This window comes from Mastigoproctus giganteus, chromosome 6 (genome assembly GCF_048544385.1).
Source record: "Mastigoproctus giganteus isolate SK-2022 chromosome 6, ASM4854438v1, whole genome shotgun sequence".
Lineage (NCBI taxonomy): Eukaryota > Metazoa > Arthropoda > Arachnida > Uropygi > Thelyphonidae > Mastigoproctus > Mastigoproctus giganteus.
Genome location: NC_143580.1, coordinates 78,964,493 through 78,985,894, shown reverse-complemented (window position 1 = coordinate 78,985,894; position 21,402 = coordinate 78,964,493). Strand labels below are relative to the sequence as shown.

General features: G+C 35.4%; 1 protein-coding gene across 2 annotated transcripts in view; it reads left to right on the top strand.

The window, feature by feature from the left end:
• Positions 1–12,998, top strand: part of LOC150084428 (DDB1- and CUL4-associated factor 13) — a 175,960-nt gene extending 162,962 nt beyond the window's left edge. For both annotated transcript variants that reach the window (XM_090375218.1, XM_090375219.1), the window contains 2 exons: positions 5,295–5,458; positions 12,869–12,998. In XM_090375218.1, the coding sequence (XP_090231344.1) occupies positions 5,295–5,458; positions 12,869–12,956 (252 nt within the window). In that variant the 3' untranslated portion in view covers positions 12,957–12,998. The remainder of the gene's footprint in view (positions 1–5,294; positions 5,459–12,868) is intronic.
• Positions 12,999–21,402: the final 8,404 nt, after the last annotated feature.

Sequence of the window (21,402 nt, the reverse complement as noted above, 5' to 3'; positions counted from 1 at the left end):
AATTGTTTAGGTTCTTTGCAATCCCTAGATAATGATTCCGCATTCATAAAACTTGTAGTACTGTGATCACTTTCACCACTACCTTTCCATTACAAAGAAGAATTTGCATTTATTTTGCCACTCTTATTTTGAACTACTTTGTCAACTGGTGGAGAACTAGGTACATTTCTGCCAATTGTAACCGTCCTTCTCAACTTGAGTGAGAGTTGTTGTTCCCTTTGACAGATCTGTAGCTTTATGTAATGAGTTATCCTCAGAGCATTTCAATGAGTGTGTAACTTTGCAAGTACTCTTTCCTTTCTAGAAGGACCTTGGTTTGTATACCAACTTACTTTCTTTCTGGAAGGGCCTCAGTTTGTGTACTAATCTGCTGCCTTTGTGGCAACTCTCTTTGAGCTGCAGTGAGTTCCTAATCAGCTAGTTCAGTATAGATCTTGAAGTCATTCATTATATTTGAAATCTGAGGGTTCTTTAGTTGAACTAATTCACAACCCTTATTAAGTCACCATTCCTCTGTTGTTGGTTGACTTGAATGAGGTTGTTTTTCCTTACTTTAGATTCATCACATGTCTTTAATGTTATTCTTCAAAATGATTCTGTCTTGGTCATCAGAAACAAAATCAATACTGTTCACACTTAGCATTTTCTTTGCAGTCTGTTTTCATATCCTTCAACTTGTTATTAAATCCATGTATTTGAATGGTCTTGTTTTTAAAATGCAAAATACAATCAAACCATATTAGGGAATCCTCTACCAAGACAAGTTGTACTTATCTGCAACATCTCATCCACAGAAGTGCATAAGGTCTACATTCGATATCTTGAATCCAAAAGAGATAAAAGGTTCAGTAACCAAAATGATGAAACTAGCCAATATCATTTAACTTTACTTTAGAGTTGTTGGGACCAGAAATCATGACTATCTGAGGTAAAGGTGTAATGTCATAACTGATCTCTGGAAATTTCTTATCCTATCAATCAAACCTCTTGATGCTAATGAAAGTTTTGCTCCTGTTTCCCACTACCTATCAAAAGAGCACCACATTTTTATCATCTCATCCATAGAAATGCATAAGGAACTACAAAATTATTCTACAAAATTACTGTCAATTATTCATTTCAGAATTACTAAACTTCTATGTTTAGTAATACTGAAAGGACCCCATTTGAGTTAAATTTATGTTTTACCCTTTTGCCATATTAATCATCAGGTACTTTAGTCTTTCTAAAATCCTTATATGTATCCCTTATAAAATGAGGTTCCTTGCCAATTTTCTTTCTACTGCTTAAGTAACTATTACGAGGTTTCACACCTTCTGGGTATCAGAACCTTTTACTTTGGATTTGATACCAGATTGAAATTCATCAGTTTTTATGCAGCAATGAAAATTTGGGAAAGCTCTTTGATGCAAAGCTTTTTGGCAGTTATAGCAATATTAGAAGTGCTAACATTTAAAAACCATTCTTTTAAAACCACTCTGAACTTGGGTTTTTTTTTTTTTTTTTTTTAATAGCTGAAGTCCATACCAATATGCACTTATTTCAATTTTGCACTCGTATTTAATGTTTGTTACATGAGAATCTGCCTAACAATTTTTTTTTTTTTTTTTTTACTTCTTTTTTTTTTGTATTCAGCAGAATATTTCATTTTTCTACTTGCTTTTTCATCTTTTAATATAAGGTCATGACTTATTTCTTCATGTATTTTTGCAACCAGCAAGATTTAATTTGTGGTTAATGAAAGGGTTTTATTGCTCACAGTAGAACAACAAACTTTACAAATGTGTGTAAAAGTTACTCTTCCATTTATTAAATATATGAACACTATTACAATAGCTTGTTTTAATTTGAGGATATCTCAAAAAGGCCTCAGATAGAGAATATATAGAACAGAAATAGAGAGGACAGCTTTCTGAAGTAGAATGTGAGTCCCTTGGTACAGTGTTTCTCAAATAGGTTGGTACATGAGTGGGCACACATTTTTACTGGTAAAACCATTACGCGGGAATGGGGTAGGTTAGAAGCAGTAAGAGCTCATAAAAATTAAAATGTTTAATATATTTTCAGCACTGTTTGTTTAAACTAATTCTCAGAAATTTAAACAATGTCCTCACATATAAAACACAAGTCGACATAACCAAGGAAAAGAGATTATTTCTAATGTCTTAAGTTTAATGGTAAAGAGTCATAAATAGAATATTTTATTGTTCCAGTTAAAGTTCAAGGGAGGGTCAACAGGAATATCCAAAAGATCAGTAAACAGAATAAAATCAGAAATGAGTAATATCAGATCTAGTGGTAATGTATTTATTTGACCAAATAGGAATATTAAAAGAAAGGAAGGAATTGAAGCTTTTGATAGAAGCACTATATGGAGTTCATGACTTTTATGTAGTAAAAAAATGTCACCAAATAATCAACTATCTAAAACCAGTTTTGGAGCAAAATTTTGATTTATATTTGTTAAGAACAAATTTGTGCAGATTATTAAAATAATAAATAGGCTTTAAATAGAAAAGAAAGCAAATAATCAAATGTTGATTGAAAGGCATGATGTGCAAAGTAAACAATTTCAGCAATACAGCAAACCCCCGCTATTCGCGGTATCTGTATTCGCGGTTTCGCGTATTCGCGATCGCCGATTTAATATAAAATGAAACCTGAAAAAATGTGAATTTTAAAGCGCCGTGAATATTTTCCGCCATAAAAAACATGGGCGTGGCTAAAATTATCTTTCCCGGTCAAAACAGCGCTCAGTGGGTGGGGGGGGAGAGGGGTGAAAAAATCGCGAGCGTGGATGTTTCTCGGTAATCTTTGTTCAGTATGTGTTAGTCATGGAAGGTTTCGTCGTTTGCTTTTAATTTATATGCTTATAAACTGAATAAATTTATCAATTTATAAATTGATATGCTTACAAAAATGATAAATCTACCGTTTTGCAGTGTAAAACACACTTTTTCGAGTGTGTTAACGGAAGAAAGTGACTTTATTGTGGACAAGTTCTTTCTAACCCCTACAAAAATATGGCTACGAATAAAAAGAGAAATGTGAAAATATCAAAGAAGGTGATAACATTAGCGAATAAAATTGAGTTATTAGACAAAATTTCTAATGGTGAAAGTGTCTCCTCAGTGGCAAAACATTATAAAATCAATGAGTCAACGGTACGATCAATCAAGAAATCGGAAGAAAAAATCCGCCGTAGTGTCTGTGAAAACGCGCTAATTGCTTCAAAAATTTGCTCTGTAACTCGTGATGTTAAATTAGAAAAAATGGAAAAGGCTTTAAATCTGTGGATAGAAGACCGAACTCGAAATAAAATTCCGTTAAGTTCACTCATCATTCGCGAAAAGGCAAAACTCCTCTATCAACACTTTAGCGAAACTGGTGATAGCACTGGCGGGATGTTTTTTTTTTTGCTAGCAAAGGCGCTGGTTTGAAATTTCTAATAAATATTATATTTAATATTAAATTGTTTGTTATTTTCATTTCGATGCCATATGCTTGCATTTCACTATGTACTGTCTATGTACATGTCATATTATGAAGGTACATATAATACATACATAGACAAAATTTTAGACTAGTTTTTCTTATATATTTCATACTTTGGAACGGAACCCCTTTATTACTATGGGAGCCATAACTCAGTATTCGCGAATTTCTCAGGAACGTAACCCCCGCGAATAGCGGGGGTTTACTGTATTAAAAAACACTAAGAACAAAACATCAATTGTTTATATAGACAAGACCTACATACTATGTTTTCATATTCTTAAGGGATGGTATGATAATACAGAAAAAGGTATCACCTCCCCTCGTGTCTACAGGAAATAGACTGATTATTGTTCATGCCAGAGGAGATTCAATTTATTAAAAGATGCACTGTTAATATATAAGTAAACATAATCAAGGTTATCATATGGGAATGAAGGGTGAAAATTTTCAAAAATGGACTGAAAAAAATTTTATTCCAGACTTGCCTGCCAGAAACTTCTTTTGTTCTAATGGACAACGTTTCATACTATAACTGAAATGCACAAGACACCTCTTTGTTAAGTTCGATGCTGAAAACAGAATTGCACGAACTAGTAAAATTAAATAAGCTGTAACTGAAAGAATATTATATTCGTTTACTTTTAAATGATCAGGGGCATACTGTTCTTAGATTGCCTCCATGAGACCCAGAAATGAATCAGTTATATTGGGTGGGTGATTATAAAAAACAACAATTAGACTTGAAGACAGGAAGGTGTCATGTGAATAAAAATTTGAAGAGATAGGTAGAGGCTTGTTGCCAAAAAGTAGAAAAAAAGAGAGATGAGAGAGAGATCAAATATTTTGAAAAAGAATATAATAAACAATTCTGATGACAGTAATTGAAAAAAATAGTAGTTAGTATAGGAGAAATCATAATTTTCAGATACCATCAATGAAGATGAATATGGTTTGTATTGGTGTCAAAGAAATTTTTGTACATATTTTTATTTTTTAAACTAATAGGCAGTAATTTTTTCTGCATAGTAATATTATTAGTAATAAATACTTGAGGAATTTTTATTTCTTTCGTGTTAAGTAATTCAGCACCTTTTATATTTACGCTGTAATAAGCCCCATAAATGGGTAATATTGTACTACTTTCAAACAAATCATAAGTACATGGCAAAAAATTAGCACAGCACTAGGGCAGCCTATTGTAAAGGCAAAATTTTTTCTACTGTGAGCAATAAGACCATTGCATTAACCATGCAATTTAAATCCTGTTTGCTGCAAACATATAAAATGATAGGTCAGTGCTAATTTCATATAATTTCAATAAGACCAAATAGCATTAGCTATTTTATAACTTTGAAAATCTTTAAAAAATTTGGAGTAAATATCAGGTGTCTTGCAGAGAGGTACAGTAACATAAAAACAATAGGCTCAACTTCCAAAAAAAAACAACTGATACTTTTTATACATGGACTGAAGGTAGCATATAAAGATATGTATAAGCAAAATATCATGTTGCCAAAACATCCAGTTAATAATCTCAAGTTTAACTGCTAATCAAAATTTAATACTCACTTGAGACTAAAATAAAATGTAAATGGAAAAGAAAACGTAAATATGCAGTTTCACTGTAGTTCATAAGTCCATATGTGGGTGGTTTTTTTTCTTTTTCCCAACTTTGACTAAATTGCTATTTAGTTAAAATTAAAAAATAATTTCTGGTTCTTCAATCTATTTTATTTTGATATGTAGACTATTTACATTAAATTGAACTATTTCATTATTTTTGTTTGTATTTACAGTTACGTTTTCGTGAAAGAAGAGCCTTGAATTATAATGGGCAACTGAAACAAAGATTTAAAAATCATCCAGAGGTTAAGCGTATTTCTCAACACCGCCATGTCCCCAAACATGTGTATAATGCCAGGAAGGAGAACAGAACTATTAGAGAATCTATGAAACGCAAGTCAGTACACTGTTTGTTATTTAGGGGTGTGAGTGTGTTTGCATGGGTGGAAAAAAAGAGGCAGTATTTTTTTTACTTATGAAGTATTTTATTGCTCATATTGTAGGTGTAAATATTTTTTTTTTTTTTTTTTTTTAACAATATAATTGAGAATAGCTATCAGTGAGGGTTGATTTTCTTGTATAATTTTTTGAACAGTTGCTTAACTTAGACCATATCTCAAGTGTTGGAGAAAACTGGTAAAACTGGTATGGAGTAATTTGAAATCGTCTTGCAATATGACATAATACTTATATTTATTTTTTAGGTTTAGGATCATTTGTACACTTGGAAGGGTAACTCATTTTATAACCTTAAAAATCAGTAAGATACTTCAGAAATGTTCACTTGTTAGTGTCACCTTTAACACACACGCACACACATACAAACACACACTTGGTGGTCAAAGATGGAGCTCTCCACACATGATACAAAATTTAGGAATGATCTAATCACTTTGTGAAACTGCAGCAATATACTGTTTTTTATTTTTGTTTATGTCCCAGCTGTTAGAGGACACCAACTATAACTCTAATATGTTGAAGTAATTAATGCTGATGATTGTCCATTCAGCAAAGTTTTGAGCTCTGACACTCAAAACAGATATGGCGAACTCCTGCTTTATGATTGGTTCACTGTGGGATCAAATCACTTTACGATGGACTCTCCATAACAAAATACCATTCCTATATGATATGTAGTAAGCTCCGGTCATTGTGATGGCTTTTGTGAATTGAATTTTAATTCTATTAAACAGCGATTCTAATAAACAAAAATAGGAGGAATATTATCCACATGCTATAAAAGGAAAGATATAAAGCAGAAATTTACACTTTATTACTTTACCTATTAACATGGTCTATGTGTGGGTAGCATAGTGGTATTGTCACCATACTCCCTACACTGGGTGGAAAAGGTTGGGGTCCAAATCCCGTCGATTATGCGAGCAACTTTTGTGGGCCTTTTTCACTCCATGGCTGAGTTAGTCGGTCTCAGGCGTGGTCCTTGAGGTTGTCACAGACATTCTCTCAGATATGCCAGACAATCTGTACTTGCTACCTGGGAGTCCAAAACGCTGATGGAACTGATATTCGGGTGACACTCAAGTCAAGTGGACCCAATTTTGGCGAAGTCTGGACGGTCTGTGACAGCCAGATCCTCTGCCTGCACCTTCACGATGGTGGGACTGTTAGTAATCCTGGGTATAACCTCCATGCACAAGTACATAGTGGGTGATCACCCAGGTGTGAACCAACGTAAGCAGGGGTCGAGGTGTGGCGCCCACACCACAAGGAGGAATGCCGCCCCTCTAGGTTACCAGGCAGTACTAGGTGGAAGATGACTCTCATCAACCAGTGAAATACCACCACTTTGCTTATTGGAGGCTTGAAGTGGTGGAACCCATGTTTAGTCTCTAGAGCTAAGTTCCGGTCAACCCTTCCCTATCTCTTCCATCATGCAGTATGATTGATGACTTTTGAGGTTATGATGAACGTCGGGGCGAGATCCAATATTCCTTACATTTCGAGGGTACAGCTCTAAAACGGTGTTCGCAGGCCGGCCGCTAGTTAGTACACCGGACCGAACCTATTGGTAACTCTCTAGAAGGCTTCCGGATCAGCTAGTGTATAATCTTACTACCTCTACTCTGCCAGATAGTGACTGGACGGAGTCCGAGTAGTGTGTATGCGGGGAGCATTGCCAAGGCCACGTTATGTCAAGGATCTGGGTATATTCTTACCACGTGTACGCCATATCCAAAAATTTCATTACTTCATACAGCATGTCCCACCCACTTTTTCTTACTATTGAATACACCATGAATTGTCAAACTAATAGAGCAAGCTTATCTGCAAAAAGATCTAAACCTCCCAAGGACTTCCTAATTCATTTCACAAATATACATGGTCTCAAATCTAATCTCAACGATGTCCATTTCCACTGGCAGTCTGCCAAACCCCATGTACTTTTTCTGACAGAATCTCAGTTATCGGTTGATTCAACTACTGCTAATCTCAGATGCCCAAATTATTTGCTGTATGATTCCTTTTGTCTCAAAGGTGGTACTTGTGCATATGTCCATTCTGATATTCCCTGTCATAAACTTGGCAATTCGGAATCTCCTCTCTTTGATCTTCTCTGGCTTAAAATCTCTCTACCTCATTGTTTCAAATTCATCTGTTGTCTCTACCGTTCTCCCAACTCCACTAATCACTTGGAGCTCTTTGACCTCCTCTCTTTGCAACTTGACTTTCTCCAATCCAACCTTCCAAGTTGGACTGGAGAAAGTAAAGTTAAAATCACCAAGGAAAATTACCTCAACAGTGAGGTAATTTTCCTTGGTGATTTTAATGTTCACAACTCCAGCTGTGAACATTAAAATCACCAATGGAATCTTTATCTCATGGCTATTCCCAACCTCATGCTGTTTGGCATTACAAGAATGCAAAGTGGGATGACCTGCGAGACTTCTTTTCTTCTTTTCCTTGGTCAGATTACTGTTTCAAAACTTCTGATGTCAACGTTTGCTCAAAACGTGTCAGTGAAATTATTCTTGCAGGAATGGAATCCTTTATCCTACACTCCACTTTAAAATCTCGTCCTTTATCTAAACCTTGGTTTTCCAATAAATGTGCTAAGGCTGTTCAAGAGAAGAATGTTGCATATCATAATTGGCTTGTTTCTAATTCTTCAGTTTCATTTTCTGCCTACACCAAAGCTCGCAACAATTGTGAAGCAGTTATTTATCAGTCTAAACTACAGTTTGAACAGGCTAAGAGTAGAAAACTTGCTTCTTGCCCTAATGGTAGCTGAGCATTCAGGTCTCTTGCCAGATCTATTGGCTGCAACTTTTGCCCATCTCTGCTCCCACCGTTGTCCAAACCAGATAGTTCTGTTGTCACTTCAGCCAAGGATAAAGCTGACCTGCTAGCATCCCATTTTTCTTCTAGCTCATGTATTAATGATCTTGGTAAAACACCTCCCACCATTCCCAACACGCTCCATTCAATGCCTCCTGTGGTCTTCCGTCAAAAGGATATCAGAAGGATTTTGATGAATCTTGATGCTAAGAAAGCTCCAGGTCCTGATGGTATTTCTCCACTTGTTCTCAAAACCTGTGCTCCTGAACGTACTTCTATTCTTTGCCGCCTTTTTTCACTTTCTTATTCCAAAGGTGTTTTTCCTTCTCCTTGGAAATTTGCTCATATCCAGCCAGTTCCTAAAAAGGGTAACAAATCCCTCCCATCCAATTATCGTCCCATTGCAATTACTTCTCTTTCTAAAGTAATGGAGAAATCAATTAACTGCCAACTCTTAAACTACCTAGAAACCTTCCATCTAATCAACGATTGCCAGTATGGATTCAGTGTTGATCCACTAGTGATATTCTGGCTTATGTTACCCATTTATGGACTAATTCAGTGGAAAGGTTCAGTGAAACAAGTAGTTGCTCTTGACATCTCAAAGGCTTTCGATCGTGTTTGGCATAAAGGTTTTCTAAACAAGCTTTCATCGTATGGTTTGCCAACTGTTTTTAGTAATTGGTTATCCAGTTTTCTCTCTGATCGCTCATTGAGGGTGATGGTAGATGGCTCTCTGTCTTCTAACTTCTCCACTAATGCCGGTGTCCCCCAAGGTTCAGTTCTTTCCCCCACTCTTTTCCTCTTGTATATTAATGACCTTCCATTGACTGGAAATCCTATCCATAGTTTTGCCGATGATAGCACATTGCATTCCACTTTCCATTTTGAGAATCCTTGTCCTGCTCAATCAGCTTCAACTTCTCGAAAATCTGCTACCAATTCCTTAAATGCCGATCTTCGGGTAATTCTCCAGTGGGGCAAAGACAACTCAGTTGATTTCAACCCTTCTAAAACTCAGTCTTGTTTTATATCTCGCAAAAAGGATTCTTCTGCTCCTATGCTTATTTTTAGTGACACTCCGATTTCTAGGCAAAATGATATATCTCTTTTGGGGATTACCCTGACTTCTAATCTCTCTTGGCACCAGCACATTACAAATATTGCTTCCTCTGCATCTAAAAAACTTGGTTTTCTCTTTTGCTCTCTGCATTACTTTTCTTCCAAACAGCTGCTCACTGTATAAATCACAAATCCGCCCTGCCATGGGATATTGTTCCCACATCTGGGGTGGTGCCCCCAAAACCTCTCTCAGGCTTCTTGATTCCATTCAGAAGAAGGCAGTTAGGTTAATTAATGATTCATCTCTAACAGAGTCTCTCCACTCGCTTTCTCATAGACGTACTGTTTCTGCTGCATGCATCTTCTACAGATACATCCACAGGCACTGTTCTTCTGAATTGGCTTCTATAATTCCTGCTCTCTCTCTTTGAAAACAGTCCGAACACGTGCCGCCACCAGCCAACATCCGTTTACTGTCCAACTTCAAACCCACAGAACCAACTTTTCATCTTCCTCATTTATTCATTCAACTGCCGTTTTCTGGAACAACCTTCCTTCATACTTATTTCCTGAAAATTACAATCTATAGAAGTTCAAGTCCAATGTCAACAAATATCTTCTTTCGTCTTCTCAACCTCCAACCCAAGCACGGTACTAAGTACTATAGGTTCTAATACCTCTCGTGTTTGGGGTTCACATAAATAAAAAAAAAAAAAGATAGCAAGGTTTTTTTCGTCCAGCAAAACGGGCAGATTGACCAGAGAACAGATGCAATTTACATACACAATACATATGTGGGTATATGAATGAAATTTCCGAATGATCCTAATGTAATTGTTAGTTTGTTTGTTTTTTTTACCAATTAACAAAATTAAATAATACGTGAAAATCGGAAGAATATGTTATCCACAGGTTAGCAAAAAAAAATAAATTTATGCTTACGTACATAACTTAATTAATACTATAATATATACATACTAACTAATTGATATATCTGTTCACTGACTTTTTTTAAATTTTACAACCGCCTAAAAAAAAAACAGTAAAAAAGATAAGCAATCAATAATGAAAAATACGACATGCACATTTTGCACAAATGAGATACGGAGTAACAAGTTGACGAAACTTAAAAAATAGGAATGAAGAGAAGAGTCTGAAAATTTTTTTTTTTTTTATATGGTTGAAGATTTCATGGAAGGGAAACACATTTCACCATAACAACATAAAAACCTGCAGAATTCCAGCTATCTGTATTATCACAAATGTAGTAAGATTGAGTTTACTATCCATTTATAATAGATTGCACTAACAGAAAAGCCCAGTAAACTGGAAACTGCAATTGTTTTATGGTAGTAACCTCCAGAAATGTACTTTAGAAAAATATCACAAAGGCATTCAAAATTGATTCTTATAACCAAACATATGATAACAATGAAAGTGTAGTGCATTTTATTAATGAGTTGAATTTCCCAGCACCTACCGTATTTCCCCATGTATAAGACGCACCTTTTTTCGAAAAATGTGGGGTCTAAAAACTGGGTGCATATTATACAGTGGTTGTAGATTTTTTTTACTTGCATTTCCCGCTTTTTCGCGATTGTTGTCTTTGTGCTCATTGTTTCGCAGGTGTTACTGGTATATTAGGTTACGTTTTGCCAAGTTCTGCTCAGTAAAGATTTTCGTACAGTGCTGAATTCAAGTTAAAAGTGATCCAGTTTGCAAAAGTGAATGGAAATCATGCTGCTGAACGAAGTTTGGTCCTCCTCTAACTGAGAAAACAGTCAGAGACTGGCTACGGGAAGAAGAAACCCTACTGAAAACACCACGGCAGAAGAAAGCCATTATAGGCAAGTCAGCAAAATGACCTGATTTAGAGAGGGAATTGAAGATATGGATTGAGGAGCAAAGGACAATTGGAATTCCTGTGTCCACAAAGATGGTTCAGCATGAGGCAAGAAGAATTGCTGATGAAAAAGAACACAAAGATGGTTCAGCATGAGGCAAGAAGAATTGCTGATGAAAAAGAAATTACTGATTTCAAAGGTGGACACAATTGGTGCTTCAGGCTCATGAAACGGATTGGACTAAGCATGCGTACACGTACCAGACTTGCCCAAAAGATGCCTGAAAGCTATGAGCAGAAGGTCCTTGACTTTCATCGTTTTTGTCATTCAATGTCGGAAGACACATCAGTTTGAGTTAGGACAGATTACAAATATGGACGAAGTCCCCCTTCAATTTGATGTCCCAAGTAACAGAACTGTTGATAAGAAGGGGGGAAAACTGTAACTGTGAAGACAAGTGGACATGAAAAGAGATTTTATACAGTTGTTCTAGCTTGTTGTGCCGACGAAACCAAGCTGCCTCCTATGCTGATTTTCAAACGCAAAACAATGCCAAAAGAAGACATTCCTCAAGGAGTGATTGTCCATGTTCACGACAAGGGTTGGATGGATCAGGATGGGATGAAGATCTGGTTTGAGAAAGGTTGGAGCAGACCAGGTGGGCTCTTATGCAAACCTGCCCTATTGATGCTTGATCAGTTCAGGGCACACATAACAAAAAATACAAAGATTTGTTATTTGGTTTTTAGGAGCATTAGCAACTACGGCCATATTGCTCCGGGATATGTGGTGGTCATTCCTTGACCTTTCCGTATTTGGTGGTGATGGGCTCAAACCCCGGTCTAATCAAGAGGCATGTGCTACGCACTGCTGCTCTTTCCCACCTGGCTACGGAGTGCAGTGCATCATTTTGGATATTGTTCTTGCATTCACCCTATTGTATTGTGATCTCAACTGTTTGCACAGTGATCAACCATTGAGCCCATACAGTGTGCTGCACAACTTTACTCATGACAAACATCCACCTTGCACAATCCTTTATAGTTCTGTCAGTGGCGAGTGGTTAATCCTTTCAACACCATTCTTTGTACACCCTATCCACAGTGGACTGTGAGGAACTGACAAGCATGCCATTTCTAATGCGGCACACCTGATGCACGAGCACCCACAATCATGCCCTTTTCTAACTCCATGGTATCTTTATACTACATCCCATAACTGCTACTTTATTACTTTAACTTACACAACCAGATGCAAGTTACCACTGCTCTAGCTTCCACCATTCTGGTTTTTTATATTGCAAGCTATACAACATAGTCCATTACTGTTGGAGTGGTCATAATACAATGTAGATATGATAGTACCTTCTCAATTTAATTAATTATTTTTACTGCTAGTGCTAGAGGTACATATAAATTTTAATAAGTGAGTTTTCTTACAGCATAAGAACTTCATTAGATTAACAATGTAAGTTTGTTGTTAATCTAATGAAGGTATAGTATTATAGTGCTTATTGAACAACCAGTTTTAACTCAGTAATATGCTGTATATTCGTAGTGATGCAAAATTCAAACATTTATTTTCTCTCTTTTCTTGGATTGTAGGGAAGCTAACCGAAGAGCTCACAGTAAGCCTGGGACTGTTCCTTACACGTGGGAACGTACAAAAAATATTCTCAAGGTGGATGAATAAGTCAAGTATTAAAATAATTTCAATAAAAAGTAAAATATTCAAGTCTGAGGTGTGTCATATATCCACTTGTACACAGGTGCAGCTTAACAAAATAAATATCATGTTTTATGTGTCAAACCATTTACAAAAAATATTCTCAAGGTGGATGAATAAGTCAAGTATTAAAATAATTTCAATAAAAAGTAAAATATTCAAGTCTGAGGTGTGTCATATATCCACTTGTACACAGGTGCAGCTTAACAAAATAAATATCATGTTTTATGTGTCAAACCATTTAGCTTTTGAAAACAGTTCAAAAGAGAATCTTGCCACCAAAAATAGCAATGTGCCCTTTTATTTATGTAGTGACTATGCTAATTCAGGGTGTTTTTTCTTTAACTTGTGTTCCTTAATTACATTACCAGCAAAGAAATTAAGGAATTGCTTTTTGTCATAACCATATACTGAGTTAGTGTCCAAAGATTTTATCTTTGTGCACTCCGACGTTACTTCACTATCACGTAAAAATTTGGAATCTTTTGTCTGTGATAGTTAAAGGGTAAATAATGGTAGGTAACCTAAGGTGTTGATGGTAGTCAATCTATTTAAAATGTGGTGTAATCGTTCCTTTTTGACATTCTAGGTGGAGACAATTTTTATTTTAATCAGCTAATCATATTTTTCTTTATTGAAAGAAACTTAGAAAGTAAGCTCCAGTAAATAGACTATCTCCTAGAGATCTGTAAATTGATTAATTCTTTCTGTCTTCCATGGAGTATTCAGTTTGAGTATTATTTATTTTCATGATCATTAGTAGTATCTATTTTCATTAAATTAGGTAATAATTACAAATCTCCACATTTTAACTTGACTGTCTGAAAAACTTATGAACTCAACTTGACATCTTATAAACCAGGCCAATACAGACAGTCATGTAATCTACTCTGGCTTGCAATATTCTATAGAGGACTCTTAGGAGAGCATATAACCTGAGATAAAAAGAATAACATATACGTGTGGCAGTTATAAAGAATTGAAGCAAAAAAATGTTCTGACAACAGGTCTACAAGCTTTTGAATAAGGCAAATTATATGCCTTACTCACAAGCTACCAAAGGCAATTTACTGATTGATATAGGCTAAGTTCAAACGCTATATTTTTCTCTGTGATATACAGATTTTTCTCAAAACATCACTTTTCATGTTTTTTAAATAAAATACAGCTAGGCCTCGCATAACGTGAGTTCAATTAATGCGATATTCAGTTAATGCTATTTGAAAAATGATATCACTTTACACAATGCAAATTTCCAATTAAAGCGGTTTTTTTTTTTTTTTTTTTTTTTACGCGATAGTTGAAAAGGATTTGAATCGAGCGTTAAGCTTACCTAGAGTCATACAGTCAATAAACAAACATTTGCCTACTGCCCGCCTCGGTGTGTTCCATCAACCATCGGAAGAAGACGTGTTTGTCTCCTGCTAATAAAGTCAATGCAGACTGGCATTTAAAAAATTCAAATTTTTAGATGAGCCAGATGAAAATTTTACTGTGAAGGAGATAACGGTAAAAGAATTAGATGAAATCTTTCATATCGCATAGAACCTCAAACACAAAAGGTTTGATGTTCTCTGCAATATTTATTTCGCCAGGGCCCAGAGAAGATTGTTGTCGGCTATTGTTAGGTTTTATTGGTGCATTAGCAACTAAGGCTATAATGATTGTTGTCGGCTATCAGAAATTGATTAATGAAAAGAGAAAGTCAACACTGTTCAAATATTTCTGCAACAGTCATTTCTTCATTGTGTATTTTATGTCAGAGGTTCCCAAAGTTTCTCAGTTCACGGCACCTTTAATGTCTCAGTAATTTTTTCAAGGCGGACCCAGACCAAAAGAAATACCTAACAGTTTCGTTTAGTAGTTAGGTCCAAACAACTTAATAAGGAATGCTGAAACTGAACTACCTCGAGCTAGTAGTTCGCACGGTGTCCGACAGATGTGGGGTATCGCTGTTTCCCTCGAAAATTTAAAATATTTTGCGGCGCACAGTTTAAGAACCGCTGTTTTATGCAAGAAACATTTAATTCCATAATTATTTTCATTATCTTTTACATTGTATACAGTTAAAAAGTTATTTAAAAGGTATTTTTAAAATTCTTTATGGACATTCCAGAAGGTCAAGGACCAATTATAAATTTTCCTATTGGTTAAGATATGCGATTAACATGTTTCCGTGATGCGTTCGCGGTACGAATTAATCGCATTAATCGAGGCCAGCCTGTATTGCATTTTTTTTTTATTATTTCAAGGTTGGCAATCACAGATTACTTTCATTTTTTTTAGTATAACTGCAAACTTAGAAATGTTGTATATAAATGGTCTAGAAAAAGATTTTTGTACTGTTTATTTCTGTGTTTGTAAAGTTTTCTACATTTGCAACAGTTTTGCTGAACAAAAAAGAATTTATATATTTGAAGGTAATAATTGGTAACCAAGCATACTGCTGGATCTTGTGTTCAGTGACATTGAATTTAAAATTCTACAGATTAACTTTTCAGAAAATGTATAATGAAGAAGAGAAAGTTACTGTGGCAAACGTTTAAGTTAAACTGCATCATACACATGTTTAGACTGATAAAGAAAAAGGATGAGAAATTACATATGCTAATTCAAAGGAAAGTGAAACATGGAAATGTTTATAGAAAAAGCATATAGCAAGCAACAACTGAACATGTGTGTGTGATAGTTATTAACATAAGTGTCGTCTTTTGGATCAAGTTTGGGAGTTTACAAGAGGTTTTGTGGGCACCATCAAAGTTGCAGTAACACATTCTGTGATGAGGTAGGTTTTTTATTTCTGTAGTCAGAAACCATTTAGAGTAATGCCAAGAAAGGTTAAGTCAATGTTATCCCCAATAAATATTATCTAGAACATCACTGAAGATGAATGTAGGTGCAGCAGCTTTTATTTATTTTATTTTATTGCAAGAAATAGAGAAGATTTGGGTTGCATTGCAGGACTGAAGTTAACCGAAGTTTTGGAGATTGGCATTTAACACTAGAACCTCTAGCAAAAAAAAAAAAAGCAAGCTGCCGTTGCTGGTCAGTTTAACTGCTGTGCATAAAAGAGACTTTAGTTATGTTTTCAACATTTTATTATAAGCACTGATATAAAGTAACTGGTAACAGTATATAGCATTACAAAAAAAAGTAATATTTCTGATAGCAAAAATTTGAACAACTTTTGTCTAGGTAATAAACTGAAGTTTAAAAATTAATTTGCAAAATTTAAACAAAACTCAGTTGTTTCAACATTTCTTGTACACTTTCCACATACTTTTTATACACAGTGCATATTTCTGTAGTTTTGTTTGTCTTGCATCACCTAATTTGGTATTGATGCCTTTTGAGAGGTTTGATGTGGCCACTATTGTTACTAGTTTGAGTTGTTGCTTTCTGTGAATCTGTATATTTTTTCTGAGTTTTTAAGCTAGATTTAATATAAAATCTGTTTTTCTTCATAACTTTCCCTTTATAAATAACTCAAGTGTTGATTACTGCTAGATCTAATAAACTAATATTGTAAGACTATCCAATTCTAGTAATATGCTCTGCAAGATAAAAGTACAGTGATAAAAAAAAGAAGTTCTTGAATGGATGTAGACCAATGATTTTCCTTCGATTATCTTTGCAGTTCGACATCAGTGCAGTTCTGTATGTTTAATCATTGAAGTATTTAACAAACCTACCACAGAATCCATATGCATATTGTGTCTTGCATAAGTAGTTGGTCCAGAGTTATCATGAATTGTGTTCCTTTGATGTGCACATTCAGCTGAAGGACAACCAGATTTTATAACTTCCCATATGTGCCCATATTTTGAAGTACGTTTGCTGCCCAGTGATAGATAGTTTTTAAAATTACGATACCATGTGTTATCATCTCTACAGTATCATTTGATGTAAAAGGATCAGAAGTGTTATTTTCACTACTACTAGATTCCTTGCCTCTTTCATTAGGATTCCATTTGTCACTTTCTTCTCAAATTTCATCTCCACTCTTCTCATTTTCAGATGGCTTTTTTAATTCTAAAAAGAATCTGATCTTGGGTAGGACCATGAAATCACCACATTTTAGTAATGCAGTTGAACTAGCAATGTAAAAATTGTTGAAATACACCTTTCAATGTATAATGTTTCACAGAGATGAAACTGAAATGGCATGCACACAGGTGCAGACACATGTACTTGAACAAACCATAGGGTTTGTTCAAGTTTTTGAATCAAAAATGTTTGGCACAAGGTAAATAAATACAAAACTTGATTAACTGTATAAAAATTAGCTAATTTTATTGAAATTTTACAATAAAGTCAAATTGACTGCTTTGGCTGTTTTATTTATAGAGCTAAAATTTAAAAGAAAAGTGTATGCAAAATTATTTGCGATTGTGCATGCTGTAAGTTAGGAAATGTAATGAATTTACACTTCAGTATTTAAAAGGGTATTTACAACTGCAACAATTTAAAGTAGGCAAACAGTTAAATTGACTGTTGCAGCAGTTTTAGTGTTAAGGAATTGGTGGTTGACATCTGAGAGAAGTTTTATTAATGTGTGCAAAATAAGGCGAAGTGAAGGTTTATTTCGGGGGGGGGGGGGTGACAAAAATCCTGCTATGACTCAAGATATCAAACTTAATATAGCAATTTGTCAAAGCATTACAGTTTTTTTTTTTTTTTTTAAATATTTATTGGTGTACCACTGATGAGTAATTTTGAAGAAACAGTGAATTGTCTTGGGATTTAATAAAAGCATAGCACAGACTGGCATTAAAATGCTCAAATTTTAAGAATTAGGATATAAGATGAACAGTTCTACCACAATATAAAGGTAAGGAGATGCTTGGAAGGTGGAATGTAAACATGTCCTATTTTATTATAAGTTCACAAGTATCAAGATAAATTAAATTTACAAAATATGGAAAAATGTTTTTATCAGTTAAACCAGTGGTTTTCAACAACATTCCAGAGCCATGTAATTTGGGTTTAAGTTACTTAAACTCAGTTATTTTTATTTTTGAAATTTATATATTTATTTCATTATAAAAAGGTGTACGATATCTTTTTAATTTTGTGGTGATCCACAGTGGTGGACAAAAAAAAAAAAACGTTTGTGGTGAAGCATCTATTGTTTGATTACAGTCATTTTATGTTGCTTAGAGGGGAACAGGTATCCTGTGTGTTATCAGCCACTCAGTCTAAAACACTGATGGATCCAATATCTCTCTATTACAGAAGATTTAGGAGAAGTCCGGTTGACCTGCCTCCCTAAAATCCACTCATGCACACCTTCTCGATGGTAAGCCCTGTTAAACCAGGTGGCAACAAACGTGGAGAGTGGTTCTCTTCAAGACGCCTGGTCAGTGTGAAGAGGAAAAGACCAAACCCTCCAGCATATGACAGCACGACAAAATAAATGGCCCTCAGTCCCCAGCAGCTTTCACTCTCCCTCTTACGGCAGCGAGAGGAAGCAGAGGGTGCTAAGAATCTCTGGGTACGACCAGGCTGCCATGCATGGAAACTGAACTTGGCCTGTTATAACGTAAGATCACTCATCTGTGAAGACAGAATATTAGAGCTGGAAAAGGAATTAGAATATCATCGGCTTGGCTGAAACAAGAAGAAGAAATGAATCACTTATAAGTTTATCAAGTGGAAATCTGCTGTACACCAATGGAAACAGTGAAAGTGGAGTTGGGTTTCTGGTCCATAAAGATTTTAAAAACATTTTGGAATTCAAAAGTACATCACCAAGGGTGTCAAGACTAATACTCAAGATTTCTAAGAGGTACAAGCTAAAGATTATAATGATTTATGCACCAACATCGAGCCATGATGGTGAAGAGGTTGAAGAAATGTACACCGAAATTGGGTCTTCTAGATGAGCAGAAAACCCACTACACTATTATTATGGGAGACTTCAATGCTAAGGTTGGAAAAGACAAAACAGCACAGAAAGGGAAACTATAGGAAACTGTGGAATTGGTGAAAGAAATGAGACTTGTGGAATTTGCAGAATCTCAAGAACTGTCAGTAATGAACACTTTTTTTTTTTCAAGAAAAGGGTGAACAGAAAGTGGACATGGAAGAGTCCAAAAAAACTGACTCGAGTAAATAATACAAAGGTCTTTGAGATAACAGAAGAGGAGAAAAAGCAGTATGTACTGGAACTTAACAAGTTTGAGCTTCTGCAGACTGCTCAGGACCAAGATATCGACGAGAAATATTACAACTGAAAGTGATAAAGCCCAAGAAACCTATAGGAAAAAAGAAATCCAAAGAAGAAAAAATTAGTCAAGAAACACTTGTCATGATGAACCAAAGATGACAAATGAAAAGCAAGAAAAACACTTGAGAGGGAGAAAATTGAGTATACTGAGTTATGCAAAGCCATTAGAAAGAGACTCAGAGAGGACATAAGAAAAGTAGAACAAGCATTAAGGGAAAACAAAGGATTTAAATGAGCAGTAATACAGAAAGACAAATGATACTGAAACTGAATAGCAATGGTGTACTTATAAACAGCAGAGAAGGCATAATTCAAATAGCAGAAGACTACTATAGAGAATTATACAAGGAGCAGGGGAATGATGCCAGCAGTGGGGAAGATGTATTGCAAGGTAGCAACACATACGACACACCAATATTCTTCTTGATGAGGTAGAACATGCATTGAAGAAAATGAAGAATCATAAAGCTCCGGAGGAAGATGAAGTTACCATAGAGTTGTAAAATTGGGAGGAAATAACACAAAAACTGGCAAGGCTCTTCACAAAGCACATTATAAAAAGTGTGATGCCTAAGCAGTGGAATAATGCAATCATAGTTTTGCTGCATAAGAAAGGAGATAAATCAGAAATTGGGAATTATAGACCAATTAGCTTGTTATCCCACATCTACAAGTTGTTCACAAGGGTCATTACTAACAGATTAGAAAGAATACTTGATGAGAATCAACCGAAAGAGCAAGCTGGTTTTAGGACAGGATTCTCAACTACGGATCACCTTCGCATAATATCACAGCTAATGGAGAAAGCAAATGAATATAAAACACCATTATGCCTGGCATTTGTAGATTATGAAAAGACTCCATACAGCATAAGGCAATGTTTCGGGCACTGCAAAGACAAGGCATAGATACCCCATATATTATGATTTTGAAGAAAATATATGAGAGTGCTACCTCCTTTATTAGACTAGACAAAGACAGTAGGAAATTTAAAATTGAGAAAGGAGTTCGACAAGGAGAGACAATATCTCCGAAGCTGTTTACTGCTGCCCTTGTGGAAGCTTTCAGAAGATTAGACTGGTTGCAGAAAGGAGTCAATGTGAATGGAGAGTACCTAAACCATTTACAATTTGCAGATGACATTGTGGTCATAAGCCACGATCCCAAAGAATTAGAGGAAAATCTTAATCAGTTATGCAGAGTTAGTAAGGATTTTGGACTAAAGATGAATATGGCTAAAACAAAAGTAATGATGAACAAGTATGCCACAGAAAGGGAAATAATGATTGAAGGAGCAGTAATTGAAAAGGTGGAGTCATATACTTATCTGGGACAAGTTATTAGCTGTAATAATGATAAATGGCTTGAAGTCAAGAGAAGAATAAATTTTGGATGGATAGCATTCAGGAAATATAGTCACATACTGAAGAGCAATATCCCAGTTTGTCTGAAACGTAAAATAATGAACCAATGTATACCCACCACATGACTTATGGAAGTGAAACTTGGGCACTCACCAAAAGAATGGAAGAGAAGCTGAGAACTACACAGCAAAGAATGGAACAAATTATATTGGGAATCAAACTGTTAGATAAGAAGAGAAACACATGGATTAGGCAGCAAACTCAAGTAAAGGACATTCTTATCAGAACTAAATTGGTCTTGAGCAGGACACATAGCTCGAAGACATGATGACAGATGGACTAAGAAAATAACAGAATGGTATCCAAGAGGAGCTAGAAGAAAACCTGGAAGATAAAGGCAGAGATGGATAGATGAAATTCATGAGTTTGTGGGTAGTAAATGGATGGCTAGTGCTCAAAACAGAAGGAACTGGAAAGTTGCTGGAGAGGCCTTCATCCTGCAGTGGATTGAAAATGGCTGATGATGATTTTATGTTGCAAAGCAAAAGTGTTGCATCAGACAGTAATTGCAAGGTAATTAGTATCCTGTTTTACGGAGGCATAAGCAAGGCTCCATATGTTCAGTTGACACCAAGAAAAAAAAAAAGTGTAGCTGTTGCTCTGTCCCAGTAAGGGCTTTCTACGTGTGCTATCGCTGATAAAATAGGCTGCCAACAGTATCCTGGGTGCTGAAATTAAAACGTGAAACTGGTGATGTGAAGAGAAGACCTGGATCAGGCCGTTAGAGAGTGACTATGCCTTCGTAATCGCCATACTAGTG